The 27,950-nt window shown below is 38.4% G+C and overlaps 1 protein-coding gene across 1 annotated transcript; it reads right to left on the bottom strand.

The window, feature by feature from the left end:
- On the bottom strand, positions 1 to 27,365 carry LOC135075391 (metabotropic glutamate receptor-like). Its single transcript, XM_063969836.1, has 8 exons — positions 27,283 to 27,365; positions 26,346 to 26,812; positions 20,424 to 20,722; positions 19,450 to 19,620; positions 15,406 to 15,550; positions 1,269 to 1,520; positions 768 to 942; positions 1 to 25 (listed from the first exon to the last, which is right to left on the bottom strand). Exons 1-8 carry the CDS (start codon positions 27,363 to 27,365, stop codon positions 1 to 3), a joined length of 1,617 nt encoding a protein of 538 aa, XP_063825906.1.
- Positions 27,366 to 27,950: the final 585 nt, after the last annotated feature.

Below are 27,950 nucleotides of genomic sequence, written 5' to 3'. Positions count from 1 at the left end.
TTATATATCCCCGAACTTCCGTTTCCTGCGGGTGATTAATAAAAGCCTTTTAGGTATATTTAATTATGACGCGGGCGGAATAATTTTATTACGGGGTTGATTTGAAAAGTTTTAATTTGTGGACGCGTTTATTAGTAGGCGTAAAAAGTTGGGTGTAGATAAAAGTAACATTGTGGCCGGTACGGGGTCACGCATAGCGCTGGCTGAGTAGTGATTTTCTTTGTATTAATTACCTATTGTTTACCTTTGTGCTGATGCCCCATTTTGTTTTAGAAACTTATTTAATGCTTTTGTGTCAAGGTTTTGTTTAAAAGAGGCCTAAAATTGAGTAATCAATCATTTTCAGGCACGATTTCTTAAAAGAAGATGCTCTATATTTTTTCCATAAAGAAAATAAATAAGTACCTACACTCTACAGTGTTAAGTACAGAGTGTGTGTATAACACAAAGTGTTTAGCAGAACATCCCCCGCGGAAATGAAAAATTATCCAGTCGATTTTGAACCTTATTACCTATTACATTACCTCACCTTTTCGGTTTTACCTTTATGAATTACATTATCTTACTTTTTCCATTTTCATCATCATCATCATTTCAGCCATAGGACGTCCACTGCTGAACATAGGCCTCCCCCAACGTTTTCCATGTTGATCGATTGGTAGCGGCCTGCGTACAGCGCTTCCCTGCTACCTTTATGATGACGTTTTCCATTTTACCATTATTTAAAAGGTTTTAGAAATAACAACTGCTAATTTATTCTCACTTACCGTATCGCATAAGCGAAGGCCATGACCGCATCGGAGACGAACTGCAGCTGCCTCTCGAACTCGGTGTTGTCGGCGGTCAGCCGTTCGAGTCCTGAGCAGGACCGCACGTAGTGCCCGTTGTAAGGGGTCCGTGGACTGCCCGGGTAGCGGCATTGGAAGTGGTCCTCCCAGAATTCTGGCAAATAAGATAAATATCTCGATTGACCATTTAGCACAAAAACTTAAGATTACCAATTTGAAAAGAGTCAATTCCTCATTAGTTCTTACTTCACCTACCCCGACGTGCCTCAGAACTTACGTTTCAATTGACGGAAAAAAAATATTTAAGTACTACACTATCCCCTTTTACAGTTCCTCTAAAATCCACTAGAGATCAGAGACCTGTCGTTCCATCTGATCGGCCCAACCTTGCTGAAGAGGTTAATAGCATTCTTGCTCTTTACAGCTCGCAACTACCCTTTTTGCTAATTTCTATCTAAAATCTATGCTAAAACTACTTACCAACAAACCACGGGTTCCTCTTATTGTTCTTCACATTTAACCCCAAGAAGTAGTCCGTAAAGCCGCTGACGTCATGCGCTTGAGGCTGGACGCTGATGGTGCCTTCCACGGCGCGTTCATTCCCATCGGAGACCAAAGACCTGGCGCTCCAGCCGTCCGACCCGACCCAGCTGAAGAGACTGGTGGCGTTCCCTCGTTCCACCGCTCGCATCACGCCCGCTACTTCTTGGTCAGACCCGAAGATTATTGCACCTGAAAGAAAAATGATATGAGCAAACCCCTTAGCATTTACTGTATGATTTTCCCTTTATGTTCCATCTGATAATGTATCTCAGAAACTTTGGGAGGACGTCGAAGGGAATAGGAGGTGTTGACGTTTGTAGAGTATTATTAAACTTGTACTAAAACAGGTTTCATTTTTGGAAGTTTAGGAAATATATTTCAATTAAAAGTCTGTTAGGTAGCCTTAAATCTACAAACGTTAGTCTGAATGTAATTACTTTGTATGTAATGTTGTTGGTATACCGTAATAAATAAAATAAAATAAAATAAAATAATGAAGTTAAGATTATAATCCTAAAGATAAGTAGAAAGATCCAAACTAATATAGAGCCTCCAATAGTCACAAAGCACTTCAGCTAATCACACTCGGAATCGGCTCCAGCACTCATTCCGAACTAAATTGCGACTTAAAGACGACCCACACGTTTAATTACACATCTGAGGGGCGTTCGTGGTGCGTTACCCACCAATCACGGGCAAGCTGTGAACCCCGGGGTAGGGTTGTCTACAGTAAGAAATTTTTTTTTACGTTAAACGATGTCATTCATATCAAAACGGTCAAGTATTCATTCTGGATAGGGTACTCTGATAGGAGTTGGAGTAGGCTTTGGCCCAGCAGTGGGATGTCTAGGCAGCATTTAAAAAGTGAACTAATATGAGTGTCATCCGCTCCGCGACGTTACGTAATTTACAAGCTGCCGTATCTCCGTAGGAATACCTATACTTTTTACCTAGAAGTTGTAAATAATTTTCCGAGTAATTTAAGAGTTAAGAAAACTATAAAAATACTCGTATCTCAAGTTACATCAATTTAAGACTCTACCTAACCAATTAGTACAGCCATTAACCTAGATTTTTACCAACTTAATATCATAATTCGTCTATAAATTACCTTTAATACGAAGACTATTTGAGGTAGAACGCTGCATTTTACCCGAGGATTTAACTAATGTAAAAACGGCGACGTAGCAGTATAATTTTTTTCCGTTTTTATCGCTATGTGTTCCATCCATTGCTAGTTCAGAACTTTCGAGTTATGGATCCTGGCTACACAGGAAGCTGCAGTGATAAGAACAGTAAATGGGAATATTCAAATATAGATTTTAGTCAAGCAAATACACTAACAAATAGACTTTTAAAATGTGAACAGCCCAGGATTCAAATTCGCTGCCTGCTGCCGTCTTTCCTGAACACTATAATCCGGGTCTTTTCAAGACATACAGGGCAGATAATGTACCACCCAAGACTGCATCTCACTCAACACCAGGTGCGATTGCGGTCGAATACCTTGTCATGCATTAAAAAAATATTGTGACCACTTCTCCCTCGAAATCTTTTTCGTCGGCCCTGTTGGCAGCCCTAGCCTAGAATCAATTTGTGTAACCATTTTAGCGAAAAATTGTCTCTCGACGCAGCCGGTTATCGCCGAGACACACGGGGCCATTCATCAGAACGCATTATAGCAATATGGTGTTAGGCTTGATACGGTTGGTTTATATCCTAATATTTTTCACAGCGGATTGGGTGGGTTTCGGAGGTTTTGGCTACGAAACGCCATGGCTTTTGGCTTGAGTATTGGCGTTCTTAATTAGGTACCTATGGGTACTTTGTTAAGTCTAGTTTTTTTTCATGTAGTAGGAGTGTACAAAATTGTACCTACCTCTAATATTTTAGACTTTTTCATTCATTTTTATAACAGGATAACGGAAGCCCACGCAAGCCAACAATTTCCTGAAAACAAGACAAATTTTGTGCCAAAATACAAAGTGCAGGCAACCTGAATAATTAAAGGGGTAGTGTCGAAAATCTGAAAAAACTTAATATAACTTTCTGCCAAAAATCACAAGGCTTTTATTTATACTTTTGCAAAATTTTGCTTAACCTGGTTGCGCCAAAATGCGAGAAAGTGTGAGCATATGTACCTACCCCAGACCATCGTATCTGTCATGGGCAATTCATCAGCAAAACACAGATCTTATTCTTTATGTTGATGTCATGTCTTAAGTGCTCTATTTTGTACGACTGTACAAAGATGTAGTTTTATGATTCAAAGGCGAACATAACCTTCAAAACGCTACGAGGCTCAGATTTCTAAACAGAATTCATAAATTTATTTAGTTGAATATAAAGATGACATCTTACTAATTGTATCAAGGAAAGTGCCAACAAACTCGCGTTTATTTTCGTTGGCAACATCAAACTGCTGGCAACACCTACTGAATATTAAAAGGGGAGTGTCAGATACACCCGAAAAAACCGGCGGTTGTCGGCGAAAATCGCAGAGCTTATACATATTATAACAGAGCTGTGTTAGAGCCAAAGCACACGATGCGTTGCGGCGCCGCACCGCAAAGATTTTAGACTTAGAGCTAGTGAACGCCAGACCTACGTCATTTTATAAAAGCTGAAAGTTTGTCAGCGTATGCTCCCAATATAGGTTACAATGCTGGTGAATCATGAAGTTTGAGTCATCGTGGCTTTGGCAGCTATCCTAAAAAAACTGTCTGGCAAGGAGTTGGAACAGTCAGAACTATCTGGCTGATGTGGAAACAACTTCTAATCATGGCCCAAATATTATACATAAATATCAGATTTTTTGGTTTAACGTAAGAAGAATTACAGTCTATTGAATATACAGAAAAAGCCACCGTATAAGTTAGGCTTACGTTATACCATAAAAGCAGAGATTTTAAAATTTGGGCAATAAATTAGAAGTAGTTTCCTCATCAGCCAGACAGTTTTGACAGTTCCAACTCCTTGCCAGACAGTTTTTTTAGGATAGCTGCCAAAGCCACGATGACCTAAACTTCATGATTCACCAACATTCTATCTTATATTGGGAGCATACGTTGATAAACTTTCAGCTTTTATAAAATGACGTAGCTCTTAGTCATTTCGCCGTAACGCGCGGCGTGGCTCCGGCAAATATTTCTATGTAAGATGACGTAGCGACACCGCTCCGGCATCGCACTGCCGCCGCAACGCATCGTGTGGTTTGGCTCTAAGTGCTTCGCGACAAAATGCGAGTACGCAAACCGAGTCGGTGCGAAACGAAATTAATTTGGTGTTCAAACGGAGCGGTGGCGGCGAAAGCGCCAAATCTCCTGGGATATGATACAGTGTTCGCACGTTCCGAGGTGTCCATGAGGTAATTGTAAGGTGGGAATTCAATTTTGAAGCAGTAATACTATTTTTAGCCGTGTGGTGACGGCAGAGTAGAATACATTTGTCACCAACCCCTACTCTTCCCGCGGGTGTCGTAAGAGGCGACTTAGGGACTACACATCAAACAGAGAATGGGCAGCAGCGCTCTCTGAAAAACATCAATCTTTTAAACTGCGATCTCCAACCCGCCTGCCAAGCGTGGAGATTATGGCAAAACCCTCCACTATAGTGGAGGAGGCTCATAGTCCAGCAGTGGACTGTAAAGGGCTGTTGATGATGAATACTATTTATTCAGTCTTAGTAGCTCGGTGGCGAGAGCAGTTGCCCGCAAGCGGAAGATCGTAATATTAATATCATAAGTTGAATACAGTTGCCCTAATAACAATATTAACGGAAAATCAGATATTTATACTACTTTAGACCTTGACTTGTTATTCTTTTGGATTGCTTTCTAATTCTGATTGCGTGATTTCGATTACGTAACTGAAACATTTCGAAAACTGTGAGTGCAAGGATTCAGCATTCATTCCATCTTGGTTTAAGAGTACTCGCTAGCAAATCGTGTTTTTTTCATAGCTAGAATCAGCTTGATAGCAGAAAACAGATATTAAGTAAGTCATTGTTTTGTGTAACACAAATAACTAATAATTTTGTTTCTTGATTTGAGTATGGGTACAGTTTGTTTGGAATTATAATTTCAGATCCATTTGACCCTCAGTTTTAGGAATGGGGTATTCCAACCATCCCCGGGTAGAATGCGTGGTAAATTCAGAGAACTGCTCCTGAATCATGTACCTACTACTGCTATTTGTATCTATTTATTTATATGAACCGGCAGACAATGGTGACTGAGTTTGTTGCGGTGCTTCTTCTCAGCACTTGCCAAATGTTGGTCTCGAAGCGCTGGTAGGGTAAAAAGATTATGAGACATGTAGAGGCTCCTTAGAGCAAAATATTTGACGATTTGTACCTAAGTACTTTTAAATAGTCTATACAAATAAAGACATTTTGACTTTGACCTTGCCTTTAGGGTGGTCGCCCTACTCCTCAGCCTTGCCATCGCATGTGATATGCCTTGTTTTTGTGTCGCCGTCTTAAGGGACACCCCGGCCCTGATCCCGCGCCTCGCCTGAATAAACGGCCAAATGCGCGTGTTGAGAAGCGCTGTTATGTCACGCGGATTTTAATGGCTTCGTGCTGATGACTGAATTCATTTGGAGGGTATAGAATGAAGATTGCTGTCTTTTGTCACTGAGATCTGGGGTTTAAGAGGACTTGAATGGGTTCGATGCAGGCATTGAGACCTAAACTTGGTAAATAAACTATAACAGCAAATAAGATAATGTAAAGTACCTACACTAATCATTGTTTCTGACGAATTCATTTATAATGAATCTCAAACATGTAGACATTACTAAATCTGATTCTACTGCCACTGAGCAATAACCATAAACGAAATAGGTACCTATTAATCTAATTTATATCTAAAAATATTACAAAAGGCAATGAAATTTTGTGGACACCTGTTTTGAATTTACATTTAGATTGGTTTTGGCTGGTTTCAGCCGTCAAATAATACAATGAGATTTGTTCCATCAAAGCCTAGATGTAAGCTTACCAACCATAACAATGTTGAGTGAGAGAGAGCCAAGTTTTTTTTACACTTTTACTAACTTTCTAACGACCACGGGTCGGAAGACGTAGTGTGGGCAGGCCCCCCACTAGATGGACCGACGATCTGGTGAAGGTCGCAGTAGACAGTGCAGGACCGGTTGGTTCCTTGGGAGAGACCTTTGTCCAGCAGTGGACGTTATTTGGCTGACACGAACTAACTTTCTCTGTTTCGAAAACATTTAGAGACATGAATCATCCATCAGTACTCAGTCCCTTATTCCAACTCGTACAATGATACCGAGTACATTTACAAGCACAAATTATGCAACAATAGTTCCCTAGGTCTAGGCTAATACCCTGTCGTATTCCTATATCATATTACTGAAGGAAACTAATGCTAATTGTAAATACAATAGCGACCCAGATCAAGCGTACGTGACGCTTTGACTTGAGAGGATCTGAATAGTTGGGAACTTTGATGGGATTGTGAAGCCTATAAGTTGTATAGTTTCCTCACAGGTGGTTTTTCAAATCGATGATTCAGGATTTGTATAGGCTTGTTTAAAGGAACGAAACTCAGCTCAAACTTAAACGCACACTTGACACTTCAGAGTTGTTTCAGAATAAGCGAATTTGAGAGTTCTAATTTTGTTTTCTTTATCCATAACGAATGAAGCTCGGAATTCGTCTCATCTGATGGAAAGCGATGATCAAGTCGAAGGTGCAAGCGAGCTCAAAAACAGAAGAACTGGCTAATGATTATCTTAACTCTCTCGACCTCTACTATTATTACAAATTAATATTAGAATTAGCAATGCTTGATAAATAAATGTTTACTTTACTATATTTATATTTTGGCTATATATGCCAGATAACAGGGTTTGTGGGTCTCTTACAATCAGTGAGCAGACCTTTTGTCTCATTTGTTGTATCGTTTCAGCCTAATGATGTCCACTGCTGGACAAAGGCCTCCCATGACACTGTTGAAAACTGTGATAATTAGTAAATTTAACCTGTTTTGAGACAAATAAATACTTTCTATCTGGAAAAAATATTGGATTACTCGTATTTTAATGATAATCCTAAACTTGGCTCATTCATTACAGCTTTGAACAATGGCAAATATTTCGAAACATTTCCGATTGTCCTATTCATATCGGCATCTGCAATTAGTGCATCCAATTAATTAACGAAAGGGGGGGGGGGGGGACATTGTTTGCATGGATCCTGATTCATTGTGAAGCTAACTATTGTTTGGAATACACGGCTTTGTATGTCCAATAGTCGTATTGGTTTTTACTGCTATAACATCTGTATGTCAATATTGAATTGAAATGTGATTTGATTATTTGATTAGTTTAATATTTACGACAAATGAAATGATTTTTCGGAGGTCTCTGAGTTTGGTTTTTTCTGTTAAGGATGATTTTTTTAAATTTTCGGTGCTGATTATGAGATTTTAGGATGTCAGATTAAACTTATGATTCTTCACGGCATAATGAAAGGTACAACACAACAAAGTTTGTTTCTATTTAGGTTTGTATTTACCACTATTAGAGTCATAACACAGAATAATAATACCTAATAGTCCAGTCAATAAAGCATTATAGATGGAAATCCATGGAACACAATATCTGACTTCGGGACTTTATTTAGACTAGTTAGGAGGTGAACATAGCAAAAGTCCCCGCCCTTAGCCCTTGAGCCGGCGGGGAGGGGGGTTTAAAGGTACCACTTTTCGGTTTTTCGCTTAATCCTCGGAAACTATGCATCCTAGTGACATGACTACTATGAACCGAAAAAAGCTTTTTCAATTTGCTACAGGTGAGATACTCAAGTTTTTCTATATCTTGTATAGTTTTCGCGGCATCTGCTCTAGAAGGTCTGTAATATTGGAAATTTTATTTTTGTCTTACATGTTCCCATCAGGAGAAAATCGACTTAATCAACATTGAGCAAATATTCTAGACATGCGGGAGCATGTTAAGCCTAGTTCCAGGGAGGGGACTGCACCGTGCGTATATTTAGACGAACCACTTGCAGCCACTTTTGACTCCTCATCACTCAAAAACTACTGTGCGTTAACACTTCAAATTTGGCTCATATGTTGAGACTTACGAGATAAATATCAGCTTCAAATTTCACAAATATACCTCAAACGGTTCTTTAGGTATTGACGTCCAAAAATCTACATGTCTGACCTATAGACCAAATTCTAACCACTTCCAGATGACTTTGAAGGTTCAAATTTGGCATACAGATAGGTAGATGTGTAAATACAAAGGAAGAAACAAAAAACCAGTAAATTTTAACATTTCACAGGTAATAGATAGATTTTAGTGTTCTAAATGTCGATTTTTGAACGTCAATACCTAAAGAACCGTTTGAGGTATATTTATGAAATTTGATGTTGATGTTTATCTCGTAAGTCTCAACACATGAGCCAGAATTGAAGTGTTAACGCACAGTAGTTTTTGAGTGATGAGGAGTCAAAAGTGGCTGCAAATGGTTCGTCTAAATATACGCACGGTGCAGTCCCCTCCCTGGAACTAGGCTTAACATGCTCCCGCATATCTAGAATGTTTGCTCAATGTTGATTAAGTCGATTTTCACCTGATGGGAACATGTAAGACAAAAATAAAATTTCCAATATTACAGACCTTCTAGAGCAGATGCCGCGAAAACTATACAAGATATAGAAAAACTTGACTATCTCACCTGTAGCAAATTGAATAAGCTTTTTTTGGTTCATAGTAGTCATGTCACTAGGACGCATAGTTTCCGAGGATTAAGCAAAAAACCGAAAAGTGGTACCTTTAAACCCCCCTCTTCCCGCCGGCTCAAGGGCTAAGGGCGGGGACTTTTGCTATGTTCACCTCCTAACTAGTCTATATAAAGTCCCGAGGTCAGAAATTGTGTTCCACGGATTTCTCTCTACACCGTCGTTAAGGCATTCATTGACTGGATTATAAGTACTTTCATACGTTTATTATTTCATTTGATTCCTTTGTGTCCTATTTGGCCAAATACATCTCGATTTTATCTTCGACTCAAGAAAATACACCAGTGATATGAAACTGAACAAATAATGAATCCAGTGTATCGTTTGTTTGGATACAAGTAATATTTCTCGGGGGATTTCGTATCGGTAGCGAGCTTTTATACCGATAAGAAAGCTTAGCGACGAACGATGGTTGTGTCCGACGTGTAGCCGAAGAAACGACGTGGCCGATAAATTTTGGAGAAAAGAAAAGAAAAGAAATTGGCGAGCGTTTCATTGTATACGATCTTGTACCTATACCATTGGAACACAGCTTCATATTCGCGCGATTTTATTACGTCTGCTAGAGTAGAAAAAATTGATTGGCAAAGTGATAAAAACTTTGCTTCTAATGAAACTGCTTCTAATTTTTCTCATCTTATGTCTTTTCTGTTTATGCTAAGACGAATTCTTAGCATTTTTATCTACATTGAAGCCCTTGTTTGGAAAGTAGATTCAAGCCTATTTATTTATTTATTATTAATGCAAAACACTTGTAAGCTTACAGAACAGGACCAAAGCATTTACAAGCTTAAAAATAATAAAAAAAAACATGTCAATGTAGATATTGTATACCATGGGTAACCTCCATGGTTTACTAATAATAATCGATTGTTATAAGTATCCTTTAATGTAAGGGATAATATTGTTTCTTAGACAATGGACATGGCGCACAATTTTTGTTGAAGATGCCAAAAAAAACTACAAAAAATTAGAATGAATACTGTATTTTTACTTTTTTGATATCTTTAAAAATGACTGAAATATTCAAGCTCAAAGTGCGCTCTTCCGCTAGGAGCGATTTTCCGCGCGGATTTTGAAAATGTGACGTAGTAACATGAAAAGCTGCATGTAAGATATTATCTGTGTACAAATGGTTAGAATGGTTAGTAGGGGAGACGAAGCGGGGATTTCGGGACTTACTAAAGAGTGGCAGACTAACATACAAGGAAATACTTTGTACCTGGTTGAGTACCTCTAAGTATGAATTTTGATATAAAACGGCATTAGTTCTTATGCCTCTCACCCAAAAAATACCTCAATTAAGCCCAAATTTGAGACCGCAGCCAAACTTTGAGTGACGATGGAAACTAGCCTAGATGGAAGACACATGAAAATGTCTTTCATTGATAAAGACTTATCATTTACCATACCTTATCATTTTGTATTCCATTTTCAAGTCACTTTTTTTTCGCTTACTGTTTAACCAAAACGTGGGATTTTTTAAATCTCAGGTCTTTTGAACGCACATCATCTGAACGATGTCTGGTTTTAATTTCTTCAGTTACTCCGTGACCATGGCGCTTGCAACAGTGCCGAAATATTGGAAACTCAGAAATAAGGTACATGGTAGCAATCCCGTCAGTAATAATAATAGGAAAATGTCTTGAAAAATAAGTAAATCGTATATTATTTATGAAACTAATTTTATTATGTATCATACTTATAACTAATCACTTCATTCAGAACTAGAAAACGATTCCAAGGATTCCACTTTTCTTCAATAGGTGATCAAGATAAAGAGGTATTTATTTTAAATTGCTCTTCTAGCATTTCAATTATTCTATCTTACTTGATGAAATCTTTTTCAATTTTATTTACATGGTCATAACATTTTCATCATTCCTCTGCACCAATTTGTGAGGTACACCTGAAACCCCCGATAAAGCAGCTATTATAAGAATAATATTAAAAAAACCCTCCTTCTGACGCAGTTAGGTAATAAACTAAATGTATCAAATTTCACTCCAACTTACTGTCAACTCAACGACGCGCTTTAAAATCAAAGATTGACCTTGATTTATGCCTTATTTTACAATAAAAAACAATATGACTTGCTTGAGCTTTTTCATCTTTTTCACAAAAATAACAAATAGGCATGAAGAGATTACAAAACTTCTGCAGCGACTGACGGTCCACTTGATTTACTTTGACAGGTGACAATAAAGCCATAGACATTTGCCATATGAAAGACACACTTTTCCAATATTTTTGTTTGCCATAAGATTCTGGTATCACCTACCTATCATTTAATGAAAAGATCAACTAAATTTTTTCAGCACAACGAAAATCTGCTTTGGCGCGTAGCAATGCAACGTGACAACTGCAGTTCAGACTTCTTTATGCGTCCACTACACATACAATAAAATTCGAATTTTCTTTTTAATTCTAATTCAGTAAAAAATGTTTTTGAAACCTTCATTCAAAATTCAAAAGTTATTATCATATGACAGAACTTATGACCAGACTATGTACATTGAATAAAATATTTTTCTTTTTATCATCAAGCTTAGCAGCCTAATAAGTTACTATGACACTCGAGTTAATCCACATTCAGCACCATAACCTCCCCTTCTACAAGGCCCTCTACAAATGTCTAAACGTCATTTAACCCTTTTAGCACCAGTTCTTTTGTATTTGAGAAGATGTACCCAAATTTTTATATCAATTAAATTATAGTCCAGTCGTTTGGTACAAATTATCGTGGTTACCTGGAAAGTGTTCCGGGAGTTTTGAAAATTGGTGATTAAAATAGATTTCGCTATGCTCTCTGTTAGTTAAGTGTGATTGCCGCGCTCGTTGCGATATTGGAAAAATGCTGCCTTAGAGAAGATTTTTGATAGTTACATTCTTTCCTATTTCGTCGTTACAGCCAAATGACGTCCACTGCTGGACAAAGGCGAGAGGCCTTTGGATTTTCCATAGGTTTTTCATAATGAACAGTCCTGCGCTGCCCGCATTCAGGTTCTTCCCGCGACCTTTACCAGATCGTCGGTCCACCTAGTACAGTGGTTCTTAACCTTTAAGTCATGAGGGACCATTTCACCAAATTTCTGTCTTGTCAGGGACCACCTCGTCATAATCGGTCAAAAGTAAACCAGTTTGACTGCAAAAATCAGTTAAAAGTGGTTTTGACCAAGGTGTGCAAGACAGTGCAAGTGCACTTCGTGGTCCACTTGGAATGCCTCCAGGGACCACCAGTGGTCCGTGGACCACCGGTTAAGAACCACTGACCTAGTAGGAGGCCTGCCCACGCTACGCCTTCCACTTTTTCAAGAAATTTTCTGCCCCAATGGCCATCGTCTCTACGAGCTATGTGTCCCGCCCACTGCCACTTGATTTTAGCAATTCTGCGTGCTATGTCGGTCACTTTGGTTCTCCTGCGGATCTCCTCATTTCTGATTCGATCACGCAGGGAAACCCCGAGTATAGCCCGCTCCATCACCCTTTGGGTGACCTTGAGCCTTCTTATGAGGCCCATAGTAAGCGACCACGTTTCAGATCCTTAAACTTTCCTATTTATTTCACGACTAGCTTTTGCCTGCGGCTTCACCCGCATGAAATTTAGTGTCACAGATCGGCATAAATTATAGCGTATATGTTAATCTGGGTTACAAACAATAATATTGTACAGTTTCAACAAAATCCGTTGAGTACTTTTTGCGTGAAAGAGTAACAAACCTGAGACACAGGAATCTTCCTAGTTCAGGTATCCTATACACCCACCATCATTCTTACTTTCTGTTTTTCCTGATTGTTTGTTATCATAATATTATCTGTTATGTTGGTGAGAAATAAACATTACTAAACTTTACTTTATTTTAAACTTCCAGACATCCAAACTTTCGCATTTTTAATATTAGTAAGATACAATTATGTAATGTAGAAACAAACAAGACAAAAAAAATGTATACTTCAGCAACGCGAACTTTTTTATACTTCAGCATATTTAGGACACCCGGCAGCGTGTCCTGCCATGATCAAAGAAAAAAAAACTCGCAATTTAGCAGGTACATTAATTTGACTGTTTCACAACTCTAAATCTATTTAACTTACATTACATGAAATTTATCACATTTATCAAAGCTTCTTAGCTTGTCTATGTCCCAAAAATTATAAAATGAAAAAAGTAGTTGTCAAAAACCTTTTTTAAGGCGGATTTTTTTCAATAAGGCGGGCGCGCGCGCGGCTATAAACGAGGTCACAAAATTCGGAAAGAACATAGCGAAATCTATTTATTCACCAATTTTCAAAAATTCCGGAAAACTTTCCAAGTAAAATTAACAAATAACTGAACTATTTACTCGTTATTGAGCACAGAGACACAAACTTGGTTATTTTTCCAGAAAATTTATATTTAAGTGCATAAATGTAAAAATGGCTTCATAGTGCACAAAATTGGCAATAGGTGGCATAATAATGGTTACTTTTTTAGCACCTAGTTTGAAATGTGATTGAACGATGACAACTAACATTAGTTGTCAGTTAGGTAAAATTTTATTTTAGTTGGAAAAAGACAAAAAGTGGTAAATGGGTTAACGTGCGGGGGCTGCAAAATGATGTTGTGACGTCACGCGCGAATATTGGAAATTTTTGAAAATTTTAGAAAGTCCGTAATCTTCTCGAGGCTCTATCTTCGGTAATACTGGATGGATTGAGGTGAAATAAAAACTAGTGTAATGTGTGTGATCTAAACTTTAAATTAAGTCATAATTTAACTTAATATTACAACTTATGCGTGTTGTCCATTAGTTTGTTTCAAACCTGTAACATTCCTAACCAAACTGGGATCATGTTGCTACACCAAGTGATTTTCCAATTTCCTAGACCTGAGCTATCAAAACTACGGAGGCGTGAACTTAGCTCACACGTGAAATTCGTGTACCAAATACTACCTAGTATCCGTAGTTACGTACCACATACACTACTAGTTACTTACGTAGGTAAAATAGGTATTTTAACCTACGTAAGTCGTATCGTAGCGTGGGCAGGCCTCCTACTAGGTGGACCGACGATCTGGTAAAGGTCGCGGGAAGAGCCTGGATGCGGGCAGCGCAGGACTGTGCATTGTGGAAAACCTTGGAGGAGGCCTGCAGTGGCGTCATTTGGCTGAAACGAACGAACGAACGAAAAAAGTCGTAACTAGTACCAGAAGATGTCATGTAGAAAATCGTTTAGCACTTCGACGCCTCATCGATGTCACACATGCTAGCCTCCACGTAATAAGCAGAAAGTTTCGTTGTTACGCAGAAGAATTTAAAGGGTGTCAGTCGCGAACAAGATGGAGTTGGTAACAGCTCGGTAATTTATACAGGTGTGAACTTCTTCACTTCCAGGAACAGTTCAAATTGTTTCGGAGTAAAGCCTGTTGTTATCGCCTGGGAATCCGAAAACTTTATGCTTTTAACAATGTTTTTTTGTAGGGATTGAGCCTAATGGTGTAATAAACATTTTTCAAGACCACTTTGGGTTTTTAGCTTTGAACCATTTTAAGATTAACTTGTATTGTAGAGAATTAAAATAAATGTTTAGTTTAATTTACCGCAATAAAGAAATTCTATTCTATTCTATTCTATTCCATTCTATTCTAACGGAATTAACTTTAGTGGATCTATTTATAATTTGATCTTATCCATTTGTGAAATCTAAATGATTCAGATTTATTATTTGCTTCTTAAACGTGTTCCCCTTTGAAAAAACGGGCTCGTTTTCCATAGGTCTTAAAATATCTCTATTTTCATCAAAATGTGTTCAGTAGTTCTTCGCGAAAGAGTAAAGATGGACATTCACGGTCCAATGATCTTCAACTTCTGAGTTCCTTATTTTGACCGTAACTTTAACGATAACTGGTGATTTTTGTATGGAGTTAAGAGACATTTTTGACGTTTGTTAATGTTAAGTAAGGTGGTGCAACTCAGCATTAAAATTTCATACACTCGGTCAAAGGATGTAGGTCAGTTAACTCGTAATCGGTTTAGGGATTGTGGGTGTCCAGATTTATAAACATTCATCCATCATCCTCACTTATTAAATAAATAAATCTTTGGACAGTTTCACACAGCGCCAGCTAGCCCCAAAGTAAGCAATTTATATGCTTGTGTTATGGGTGCTAGCTTAACGGATATACTACTTATATACTTTTATATACATACATATTATACATAGTAACATCCAGACCCGTCACAGAAATTAAAATTCATCATTTCATTTCATTAATTTCTGCTACTTATAATATTAGAGGGATAATACACTAACCTCTGGCTCGTGGTTTGGTCAGCAGTTTGTGGACGATGTCGTCGTAGGCCCTCTCGTCTGCCACTCCTGAGTCCTTCACCAGCTTCTCCTTCACTGCTATGCAGATGCCGTTGCGTGCTAACAACGCTTCCAGCTCTTCGAAAGCCTGTAGGATTGAAGCAAAATGGTTAATTAAAAGTGAAGACATTCTACAACTTCTACATGAGTTTATCCTTAACAGACCGCGTATAATTTTCTCTAGGACATATTTATTTATTTATCTGTATATTCATCATCATCATGTGACACAATCAAACACTTTAGTCTCCACTGCAGGAGTAGATACGACCCTCTCGTTTTAAGAGATGCAGACGAAGGAGCACGTTAAACTGACTTAGCTTCTCTAAAATTTATTTTGGTGTTAAAAACCCAATTCAGTTTTCAATCAATACTGTCTTAATTAATTTAATTTATTCAACAATCGAGGGTCATCGTACATTGTTTCTATCCGAAATAAACATCATGAAAACTTGTTATACAATGTGTCCGGGGCACAGAATAAGTAAAAGTACAGGTACAGAAGGATTACTCCGCAAGACGATTTAAATAAATGCGAGTCTTGCTACGACGCGATACAGTGGAATTCAGCTCGCACAGCACTACGTACCTACAATTTTATTCACCTACAAGTTTTGTCTCTTTCTATCGCGTGCCTCTGAACTCTTCTTACGCTGTTAGGGTTGCTGTCTAGTAGTGTCTAGTAAAAAAATAATTAATATACTTATTTGTAATGAGGTACGTATGTAGGTAAGTACGCATTCATTATGGAAAACCTTGGGAGAGGCCTTTGTCCAGCAGTGGACGTCATTAATTTGCTGAAACGAACGAACGAATTCTGAGCAGTAGTCATGGTAGGTTAGGTTCCTATACTATCCTAAGAATTATTGATTACCTACATGGCCAACATACCTTTCAGCATCTTTGGGAAGCGAAAAAAGAGATAAATCCGGTAGATTTCTTTTCGAATTTAAACACCCGAACGCCGCACAATAATATTTCTTTCTCTTTATGTCCATTTTGTAATAATACTTCGATCATAGAATTAGGTACTACAACGCACGCCAGCGTCCTGACGGGCGCGCGCGTGACACTCGACTGATATAATACCCGCCGGCGGGGCGCTTCGCTGTAGGTAATTATCGGATGTACCGCGCGGAGTGAGCCAGGCCTGTCCGGGGTTGTAGTGATCAAACTTTAAGGGCGTAATCTATGGACAATTTTATCGATGAAAATACTTTAAATTTGGGGCTTGACCCATTTCTCGCAAAATTACGAGGATTTAAGTTTTTAATTTTTAGTTTTCACCTGAAGTGAAAAAAGTAATGTTTTTTTTCTAATTAAATCCATTCTTACTCCCTTAAAATGTATGAAACTTGTGTCCGTTTTCTACTTCTACTAATAGATCATTTTATTGGCTATCGCATGATATAAACTATTTACTTATTAATGTTAAGTTACCCACGTTTTCACTTGTTTTTGAAGGAAGAGGTGAAAACTAAAAATTAAAAACTTAAATCCTCGTTATTTTGCGAGAAATGGGTCAAGCTCCAAATTTGAAGTATTTTCATCGATAAAATTGTCCATAGATTACGCCCTTAAAGTTTGATCACTACATGCCCCGGACACACTGTATTTATAGCATTGAAATACTTAGTGTGTAAATTGAATAGCAATATCAACTAGCCTATTTTTATTTGTTGCTGCTTTTAGCCGGTTTATGCAAAAAAATCCAACTAACTCAAAATATAGAAGTCTAGCTGTGAAAGGCAAATACAATTTGAATACATTCCTATCCTAGATTACATACAAATTCACACGCGACTGCTCATTCCCCGGAGTCCCAAAACAAGATTACCGCGCATTAAACCGTGCTAATATTTGATCGTGCAACTAAAGCCATCTGTATACCCATCCAACTCGAACTCCATGTATCCCGCGGGATTTGGACAATTGAGTTAAGTGCAGTAATGCCTGCTGACGGAGCTGTTTAATCTCTGGGTTTCGGGAACATGCAACACGCGCGTTGTGTGATAAATTTATAATGAACTTATTAGAGATACCTTCTGAACTGTCGGCAATTTCTTGTTTTGATGGCTGTTGACTAATTATTACCTTCTTGCCGTTTATTAAGCAGATCACACGTAATATGTAGGTACAGAGGCATTAATTTTAGCAAATAATTTATCATACATTAGCTTTTACTAAAACACTGTAGAAACATGAAACCAACTTTAAAGTTACTTTGACTGAAGTTTAATAAAGACATCAGAGACCTAGCGTCTCTGATGTCTTTATTAAACTGCAGACATATTCTGAAAAAATATTTCTGTCATATTATCCAGGTATACTTTATCTTTATATTCACTTTGATATGCCCTTATGAATCAGTAAGTTTGTAGAAGCACTTCCACCAAAAGTTAAATTACACTTGTCCTAATTCTGATAGATTCAAGACCTCAGATAAGCTGAAATAATAAATATGTAGATAAAAATGCTTTTTTTTATGCAAAATAAGACAGGTATTTGACCACAATCGCACAATGTTGAAATAAATCAATGAATCTACCATGAGCCTTACTGTATTCGCGTTAACTGTGATTCAAATTCATATATTCATGGAAAATTAGATAATAAAACAGATTATGCAACTGATTCCATGAATATTTACCAGGGATCATCTGCTAGGCGATGTTGAGTCTTGTATCGATCGGGCAGAGTTTGTATTAGGGTGCGGCGAGAATTTCATTAGAAAACTGGATAGGTATTATGGTGGCCGCTATTACATTCTGACCGCTAATTTCAATTGGGATGTCTGGCTGGAACGGGACAGGGCCGTAATTTACAGGTGGGGTGTACCCCGGGCCCTTGGATAGAATCGCAATACTAATCTGTTAAAATACCAGTGGTTTGTTATTGTTTGAGAAAGATGTTCATTTATTGGGTCTTTGGTTGGGATTATTTTGGACAATGCTTCTTCCTACACGGGTATACTAGAACTTTATGTAGGTAGTATAGTTGAGGGTGTTTGACAAGTTAGTAGATTGAGATGTAGTTGTAGTGACTGTACAATATTTATTGTCTTGCGATGGTTTTATTTGCTGTCAAGTCAAGCCTATCAATAAAAGTGTCTTTGTAAGACCATGAAATATTTTTGAAAGCGAGAAAATGATTCTGCGTCTTCATTCCTTCATAAGATATATCTTGAAGCAATGGCAGACAAAAAAAGCTTTTTGCAAAGTTTTCCTTTAAAGTATTTTTTCTACAGAAGATTTATTCATTGACGCTTCCTAGGGCCCGGTCCTTAAATACGGCCCTGGATTGTTCGTTAATTCGGCGGATCAAATGGTTTCATTACAACTGATTGCCAAATCCCGCGATCGATGGGAATGCAATCGAACGTTCGCGGGCTCTGATCGAGAACATTCCTCATCAGTTTGGAATTTGATATTTCACTGTCATAATGAAGCTGATTTGCTTGCTTGCAAGTTACACACACTATGATAGGTTTATGGAATCTAGCGGCCGCCCGCGACTTCGTATGCGTGGACCCTGTTTTACCCTCTAGGGGTTGAATTTTGCAAAATCCCTTTTTAGTGTCCCGTCTTAGCACCTACACGTTCTAAAAGGAACCCCCAAGCAAAATTTAAGACTCCTAGCACTTGTAGATTTTAGGATTTTGTAATGAATGAGTCAGTCAGTGACCTTTCGCTTTTAACAATATAGATACGAATAAAATTATTTACACAAATGTGATGGTTTGGGTCATTTAAATTTTTTACTTTTGTTGTACTTGAAAGCCTTCTTTAGAGGACTGAAAAATAAATAAGTTACGAGTACATCGACTTAAAAGCATGTTCTTTTTTATGTTCAAAATTTACGTTTATGAGCACGTTTTAATTTAGGTAGCTACATGCTTCTTATTTTATTATCATTACTTACTGTTATAATACGAGAAATCTGTCCGATATACATTTGCCAAAGCCTATGAAGTTATAGTTTAAATACCTTTATCCCATAGCTGGACTCTTCATAGATGATGGAGACGTAGCTCCACCCCAATTTCTTCACGATCTCCACCATCGCCCGCACTTGGTGCAGGTCCGAGGGTATCGTCCTCGTGAAGTACTCGAACCGGGCCTTGTTGGACAGCTCGGGCGATGTTGAGAAGAATGACACCTGGGTAATAAAAAAGGTCATTAATGCTAGGAAATTATACCAAAGACAGATAATGTTGCACGGTGGTTCGTCCAAGGTTGCACGGGGACATAAGTTTTCTGTAGTCAATGGGTAGGTAGGTACTACCTTAACCTGAGCCTAAGGAACTGGCAGGAATTTACACATATTTTTTTGTGTCGTTCTACTCGATCGCACTGCCATTTCACCATCATTATCACCAGGTTATTTAGTGTCTACTGCAGGAAGACAAACCCTATCTAATGCATTAGAGGCAAAAAGAAGGATTTGGCCAACAATTCCTATACAGGGTGTTGATTTCAATACTCGCCATATTTAGGGAGTTGATTAAGTAGCTTATTCTGATCACGAATCAGTAAAAAAATTGACTTCGAAAAAAATCAAAAAGAACTTTAACTTTTAGTTAGTCAGAGAAAAATACGTATTTACACTACCTACTTTACATGGCTTCCTTCAGTAGGCTATCCGACATAATAAGCGAGCGATCTGCGTAGCTCGATGGTGCCGCAATGTAAACTACAGTACAGCTGATTTCGTACGGAAAATATTCGCTAAAAATTCCACTTTCGTTTGTAATTTTTTTTTGGTGGATAATGCGTTTATATAGGTTATAATAGATCACCTAAATAAATATGGCGAGGATTGAAATCAACAGCCTGTATAATAACCGATCTTTAAAGCGCTTGAGGCTTAGCCATTTAGCGTGAAAGTGGCTTGAAGATCACCGTCGCGTTGCACGCGTACTCCGCGTCATGTTCGTCGTTCCAACAAAAGGTTGCGCGCACCTGCGGGATCTTGAAGAGGCGCAGCAGGTTGGCGACCTGCACGGAGGTGACGCTGGACGCGGCGCCCACCACGCCCGAGATCACCTTGCGCACCGCCGTCGCGTTGCACGCGTACTCCGCGTCATGTAGAGGGTTCCAACAAAAGGTTGCGCGCACCTGCGGGATCTTGAAGAGGCGCAGCAGGTTGGCGACCTGCACGGAGGTGACGCTGGACGCGGCGCCCACCACGCCCGAGATCACCTTGCGCACCGCCGTCGCGTTGCACGCGTACTCCGCGTCGTCGATGTTGCTTATGGAACCTGCCGACATACAACATGGAAGTCAAAGTCAAAGTCAAAGTCAAAATTTCTTTATTTGTTTAGACTAATAAATAGTTCTTACAAATCGTCATTTTGCTCTTAAGGAGCCTCTACATGTCTCATAATCTTTTTACCCTACCAGCGCTTCGAGACCAACATTTGGCAAGTGCTGAGAAGAAGCGCCGCAACAAACTCAGTCACCACTGTCTGCCGGTTAATATAATACAATATATTGTTTTAAACTTTCATGGTCACTATTATAATTAGTATTACTGACGGGATTGCTGTCTTCAGTTACTCCGTGACCATGGCGCTTGCAACAGTGCCGAAATATCGGAAACTCAAAATAAAGGTACACGGTAGGAATCCCGTCAGTAACATTAAACATGTAATTACGAATGGAAGAAAGAATAATGGGTCATAGTCATAGTCATAGTCATATATGTTTATTGCATCATGTTGGTACATTTAGATCTTAAATATTAATACCTTCATACCCCGGATATCGCGCACAATAGCCCAATCATGAGGCTAAGTAATACGTAGGGCTGTGGTCAATTTGGTTTTTTACATGATCTAGGTAGAATTAATAATAAATACTAACACACGCATGCATATAGGTACATACATTACACACGCAACACACACTTGAAGAGCACTGTGTTATTTTTTGTGTAAAACTTAAATATTAGTGTCTATCCACTTAATATGGCTGCCACAGAATACCAGCGTTATGCTCTAGGTCCTGACCTAGGGCATAGCACATGCTGAATGGCTGCCATTTTAGTTCAATTAACTACATAAGTAAGTAATTATGTTGTTGTAAGTAGTCTAAGGATGTTCGGACTAAATAAACATATTTTTCTTTCTTTCTTCATTCGATTGCCCTGCAAAAATAACTAACTAACTAATGGGTCATACGACAATACAAATGTAGAGCCTTAATATATCCAAACAAGGAGCACGAGTACAATAATGTTTACCAAGAAACGCCAATAATAAGGTCCCAATTGTGAGATCTATCATTAAAGGACTCAGGATTAGGCCGTGACACAAAGAATGTACGCCTACGTTGGTAATTATTGAAATAACGAATTCCAAGATGTTGGGTACCGTGGTACTGATCCTCGCGACCCCAATAAGTCTTGGAAGAAATGTAGGTATAGTTCCAAAATACTGGACTGTCCTGTCGAAGACATTGACAGTGGGGCGCCACCGTCAATAGCGGATCGCTGGTTCAGATTTTTGCCATGTTGGAAACCATATAGTTGAACGATGGTAGCGCCCCCCTGTCATTGAGTTTGGCGGGACAGTTCAGCGTGGGTCATCTATACTGAGATTACCGTTGTATTGAGGTCCAAACTGATTATGTTTCACAACTGAGACCTAGTAAACTAAATGAGGTTGGTAAAGAGAAAGAATAAATAAGAAAAATTAAAGTTACGAAAAGCCAATAAATATGTTCTGAGATAAGATGTCAAGATATCTTCCGGGTTATCTGTTACGTCAGTTCAGATCAGGATGCTATTAAAAATGTAATCCAACCTGGGAAAGCTGTAATACAGGAATGTATGAAGGAAAATATCTTTTTTCAATTTACCGATCCAAACTTTTCTGTATCAATTTGAATTATATTAAAACAACAAGTTTTAAAAATTATTAGACTTTTAATAACATTCTTCAGAAGTCTGTAATTTATCCGAAACAAATTATTCTAGCAAACAATTAATTAAAATACAGGTTTCCAATTAGATTATCTTTTCCCAAAAATAATAAGCAACCCTCAAACGTCTAGCAATAAGTTGTGTTCTTAGAATCACATTCACAAATAAAATAAAAATAGCAACAAGTAATGAAATCTACTTAGAAATAAGAAGGACAAAAAATACTCGTAATACGGATTGAGTTCTAAATAAAACGCCAAATTAAAGATAACGGAACAAGTCAGCGGAAAATCGAGTATCTTAAAGATCTAGAAAATAAATAAAATGTGGGACGAAAAATTTCTTTTGTTCGAACTAATTTGTGCTGTTTTTGTGAGGTGTATGTGTCATAGTCAAAGGTCGATATGCAGTCTCTTCGCGGAATGACTGGTCTATCCTAGGTTTGACCAAGGTCTTCAGGCAAACCCCGAAGTAAATTCTTATTTCGGCCTTTGACTAAGTCAAACCTAGAAGTGCCTAAACGGTTCAGTCAAACGTCGAAACTAAAATAATCTGTTTCGGGCTTTGCCTAGTCAATCCTAGAAACGACTGACAGACTCGGTCAAAAGTAGACGGCAAATAGAAAACCAGCTATGTGTGAGTCGGATTCGCTCACGAAGGGTTCCGTGCGACTCTTTTGATGTATGGGAGCCCCCTTAAATATTTATTTTATTTTAATTTTATGATTTATTTTTAAAATGCAACTAAAATTATGTGAATATGTCAAGGGTTCACCTGTTTACGTTTTAATTAATATCAAGTAAAAAACTGCAACAAGTCACGTTTGCTGTATGGGAGCCCCCCTTAAATATTTAAGTATTTTATTGAATTATTTATTTTTAAAGTGAATGATTCATGAGATACGAGCCTGGTGACAGACAACATTTAGCGAAGTCATAATAATAGGGTCTAAACTCTTTATCCTTTAAGGTAACAGAACCCTAAAAATTAGTAATTAATCAAGATCGATCTAGAAACACTGACAACCAACCTCAGTATTGTATAAGTTTAGTTACTCGTACCTTCACCTAAAGAGATAGCTGCGCGTGCGCGTGAAAACCGACCGTCGTAACGCCTATGCAATAAGTTCGAGATCAGAATTAAAAGATAAAAGATAAAAAATAAAGATATTTACTTACATAAACATGTGTGAAAACATATTACAGAGCAACATTACATTAAACATTACTTTAAAGTCTTAATTGAGGTTTGACTAGGCAAACCCCGATTTCATTAAATTGAGTTTCGACCTTTGCCTGACCAAGTTAGTTACTCCTAGGTTTGACTAACATTATTTAGTCAAAGGCCGAAATGTTTGGGCTTTGACTAAAACTTCTAGTCAGACCTGAGGATTGACTAGTCAAACCTAGGAGTGCCGGAACTTCGAGGTTTGACTATAACATATGTATAAAAGTTTGATTTTTTGTCACAATCGCGGTAATTATTATTTACTTAGGTTGAATAATTCATCACGTGAGTCAACGTGAATCGAGATCAGTGTGAATTTTGTGAAGATCTTTCAAATCCCAAATCCAAAAATTGTAAAACTATTATACATCCTGTTCCACCAATTTTTAATTTGATCTACCCAGACAAAATAAGTATTAATAGTATATAGAGGAAGGTTTTTGTTATACTCTGAAGTTCGAAGCATTGACAAATATTGCCTGATAGCCTATACGTTACTTACATCGTATATTCCTCGTCTGCCAAATTACTCCGTCCTTAAAATACTACAAAGCAACTTCACACACCAAAGTGACTCCACCAAGATGGCGCTAAGTGGAAGTCTATTTATTCAAATGAAAGAGGGTTTACTCACAAGTGAAATTCCGAAGAGGCTCGTGTTAATTGAAGTGTGACCATCCTAATTTTGTTCACAGCGTTAAGTAATTGTTTTATAGCAATTCCAACTCTGCCTTTCAATTTGCTCACTTTACTTCGAGCGAGTCTGTAATTACTGCTAATTCTTTTGCTAATTGAAAAACGATAGAATGGTCACAACGTAAATTACAATGGTCTTGTTCGAAGTGGTGGAACTCGAAGTTTCTTAAGTTTAAAATCCTCGTTAGTTCTTAACTTTAAAGTGTTACTAACTGTGGTAGTAGCGGTCAAAGTTTTCGCATAGATTTCCGCAAATTCTTGGAATTAATCTTGTGTATTGTTTGTTGATTAGTCTGTTTGTCCCACGGAGTATGGTTGTTGATGTGTGAAAGAGAACTTTGGTAGTCTTCTATCGAAATAACCAGAAATTATTATGTTTGCCGTATTTAAGATTAGTTTTTGATCAGACTAACACCCGTATCCACAAACGATACTTGCTTATGTGAAGCAGCAAATCGAAAGCACAGAGTTGAGTAGAGCTCTGTGATTGGTTCGTGTGTCACCCTGTGCGTCCACGCGCACTGTGAGACCTCATAGTAATATTTGTGAATACGGGCTTTAGACATCAGTGACTTCTTGTTGAACACCTATTTTATTTTCTTTGTAGCTACACCTACATACAACACGTACCCCGTATTTATTATGTCTACTCGTGCTTCCCCTTCCCCAACATTATAATTTATTCATTCGTATGGAGGAAGCATTTCAAAGTCGACATCTTGTTTCCGTCATATGTCAGTACCTGTATATTATTTTATTTTACTTATTGTGTCAATAATACCATTTAATCATCCATCTTTTTGACTAGGGTCTGACTGATCACTCCATATAAAATTTATTTCGATCTCTGGATGTACGAATTCGTATGTGATTAGGGTACCTAATTCTTTCAAGATCCTGCATAAAAATATTGATCACAAAAAATACATCAAAGTAGACCCTAGAGACAATCACCATACAATCAAAACTCACTGATTCTGCTCTTGTTCGGTTGTAAAAATGTTCACTGGGTTTGTAACAAAATTATAATTAAGACGAAATTATTTGATTAGTCAACTGTATTCAAATGTAAAATTAAAATCAGAGTTTTGACGGGTAGATTGGTAACAATCAAACCTTTTTTTTTATCAATAAATCATTGTGAGGATGATTTAATTTTGTGTTTTTGATCGAATAAACAAAAATTGTTTTCGTTTAACTTACCTAAATGTAGTTAGTAGAAAATACCGTGATAAGTTCATTTAACCATCATTTCAACTATGGAAATAGAAATAGAAAGAACTTTATTGGCACAGCACATTAAACAACAACAACTATAATAAAAAGTAAATAAAAACAATCAATTAATGTTTTAGTAGATGAACAATCGAAAAATAAAAGATTTAACATATTTTACCAAAACTAGAGCAAAATTATATCTGTTGCGTGCCAATCGTATTTATCGAAGTTATTTCGTGAACATTAGTTCACAAAGTACCGTCAATTATGGAATAGAATATCTCTTTCATAACATCTGAGACTGAAATAAGCAGTATTTACGTGGCAAAATAAAAGAACGAAATCATTCAATCTTTTAGATTTGATAGCTATCTAAATTGGTAAATATTTTTACTTTTCTCAAATATAATTACTAATGCTCGTAAATTCTGCTTCTTATTTATTCGATTTTTTATTTTCATTTCATTGTAGGTAATTAATGTCGGTTTGTCGTTAAAGAAAATGTTTATCACCCTTAACATAAAAAAATCTTCCATCCAACTTTTTACATTAGGATTTATTTTACGTCAAAAGGTAGCCTAGTAATGACGTGTCCTAGGTCTCATCTATTTTAATTTATTTGTCGTTGCTACTCAACATAATATCAATCCGTATGCCAAGATCAAAGATAACTCGACATAGCAAATCCAATCTTTAGAATACTTTTATGGTAGAATAGTTTTTGGAAAAGATGTCAATTAGGAACGTCAATTTCATTCTTCAGATAAAAGTTATTGGATGATTGAAAAATTGACTCTATAAATGTATATAAAACTTACCTTTGATAAAATCAACAGCCATCTCCAATCCATAAGTATCTTTATCACAGTCATCTAAAACATGAGCGCCAAGCGTCACTCCTGGCACCAACTTCAGGTCATTGTTTATGATATCCAAGGTGTAAAGCATGGTCTCCAACGCTTGAACTCCTCCCTGGGGCATGACCGGCCCACACGTCATGCTGTCAGACCTTTCATGCACCATCATGAGACCACCTAGCACCAGGTCACCTTCGATGACCGCCTCTCTCTTGATGGGCCAATGGGGGTGGTGTTTCTTGTCCTTCAGCTCTCCCACTTGGTCGTTCGACATGTTCACCCAATCCGTCTTTTCGTTGAACAAATCGTTGTGTATCAAATCTTTCTCTACGAAGCTAATGTCTTTGAAACTGGAGATAGGGTCGAAGAAGGGTGTCTCGTCTAGAGGGTCGAATTCGGGTATAACTTGAGCGTGTTTGTGCTTGTGCCTGTAGACAATGCAAAAATCATTTCTAAGAATGCTGTTCTGACTAGTCGCATGCGATGAAAAATGACATAGAAGCTATTAGGGAACAGCTAGTTACGCTTTTGGTATTAATGCCTGTTTTCACCATCAATCCCTAATTTTTAAGTGACCCTTAAGAAAACATACATTCTGTTATGTGTTACCATAGGGGTCACTTATAAGTTAGTGATTGATGGTGAAAACGGGCATAAGCCTCATAAAGTTAAATTCAAGGTAAATTAAAGTCAAGGTTTTTATCTAAGGAGTCCGGCTTCTAAGTAGGTACGAGTAAAGGGAAACTATCGTCAAATTCTCATGGGTTATTTAGTAAAGAGGTTGGTGGTTGGACCTTAGCTCTTATAGAGTCAAACAAAGCTGGACGATGACTTCCTCCTTTTTGGATTTCAAGGGTTTTCTCAACGTTGACTCACGCCACCTTGGATCGTGTCTCACCTGTGGTGGTGTCTCAGGATAGGAGTGTGCTCGAAGGCTCGGTGGTCGGGCCTCAGCTCTGACGGGGCGGTGAGCAGCAGCATGGCGGCAGCGAGCCAGACAGCGCCGGGCTTGCTGGACGATGTCTCACGCCACCTTGGATCGTGTCTCACCTGTGGTGGTGTCTCAGGATAGGAGTGTGCTCGAAGGCTCGGTGGTCGGGCCTCAGCTCTGATGGGGCGGTGAGCAGCAGCATGGCGGCAGCGAGCCAGACAGAGCCGGGCTTGCTGGACGATGTCTCACGCCACCTTGGATCGTGTCTCACCTGTGGTGGTGTCTCAGGCAGGATAGGAGTGTGCTCGAAGGCTCGGTGGTCGGGCCTCAGCTCTGACGGGGCGGTGAGCAGCAGCATGGCGGCATCGAGCCAGACAGAGCCGGGCATGCTGGACGATGTCTCACGCCACCTTGGATCGTGTCTCACCTGTGGTGGTGTCTCAGGATAGGAGTGTGCTCGAAGGCTCGGTGGTCGGGCCTCAGCTCTGACGGGGCGGTGAGCAGCAGCATGGCGACAGCGAGTCAGACAGAGCCGGGCATGCTGGACGATGTCTCACGCCACCTTGGATCGTGTCTCACCTGTGGTGGTGTCTCAGGATAGGAGTGTGCTCGAAGGCTCGGTGGTCGGGCCTCAG

The sequence above is a fragment of the Ostrinia nubilalis genome, chromosome 10 (assembly GCF_963855985.1).
Source record: "Ostrinia nubilalis chromosome 10, ilOstNubi1.1, whole genome shotgun sequence".
Lineage (NCBI taxonomy): Eukaryota > Metazoa > Arthropoda > Insecta > Lepidoptera > Crambidae > Ostrinia > Ostrinia nubilalis.
Note: the sequence above shows the minus strand (reverse complement) of the source record. Positions and strands in the feature narration are given on the sequence as shown.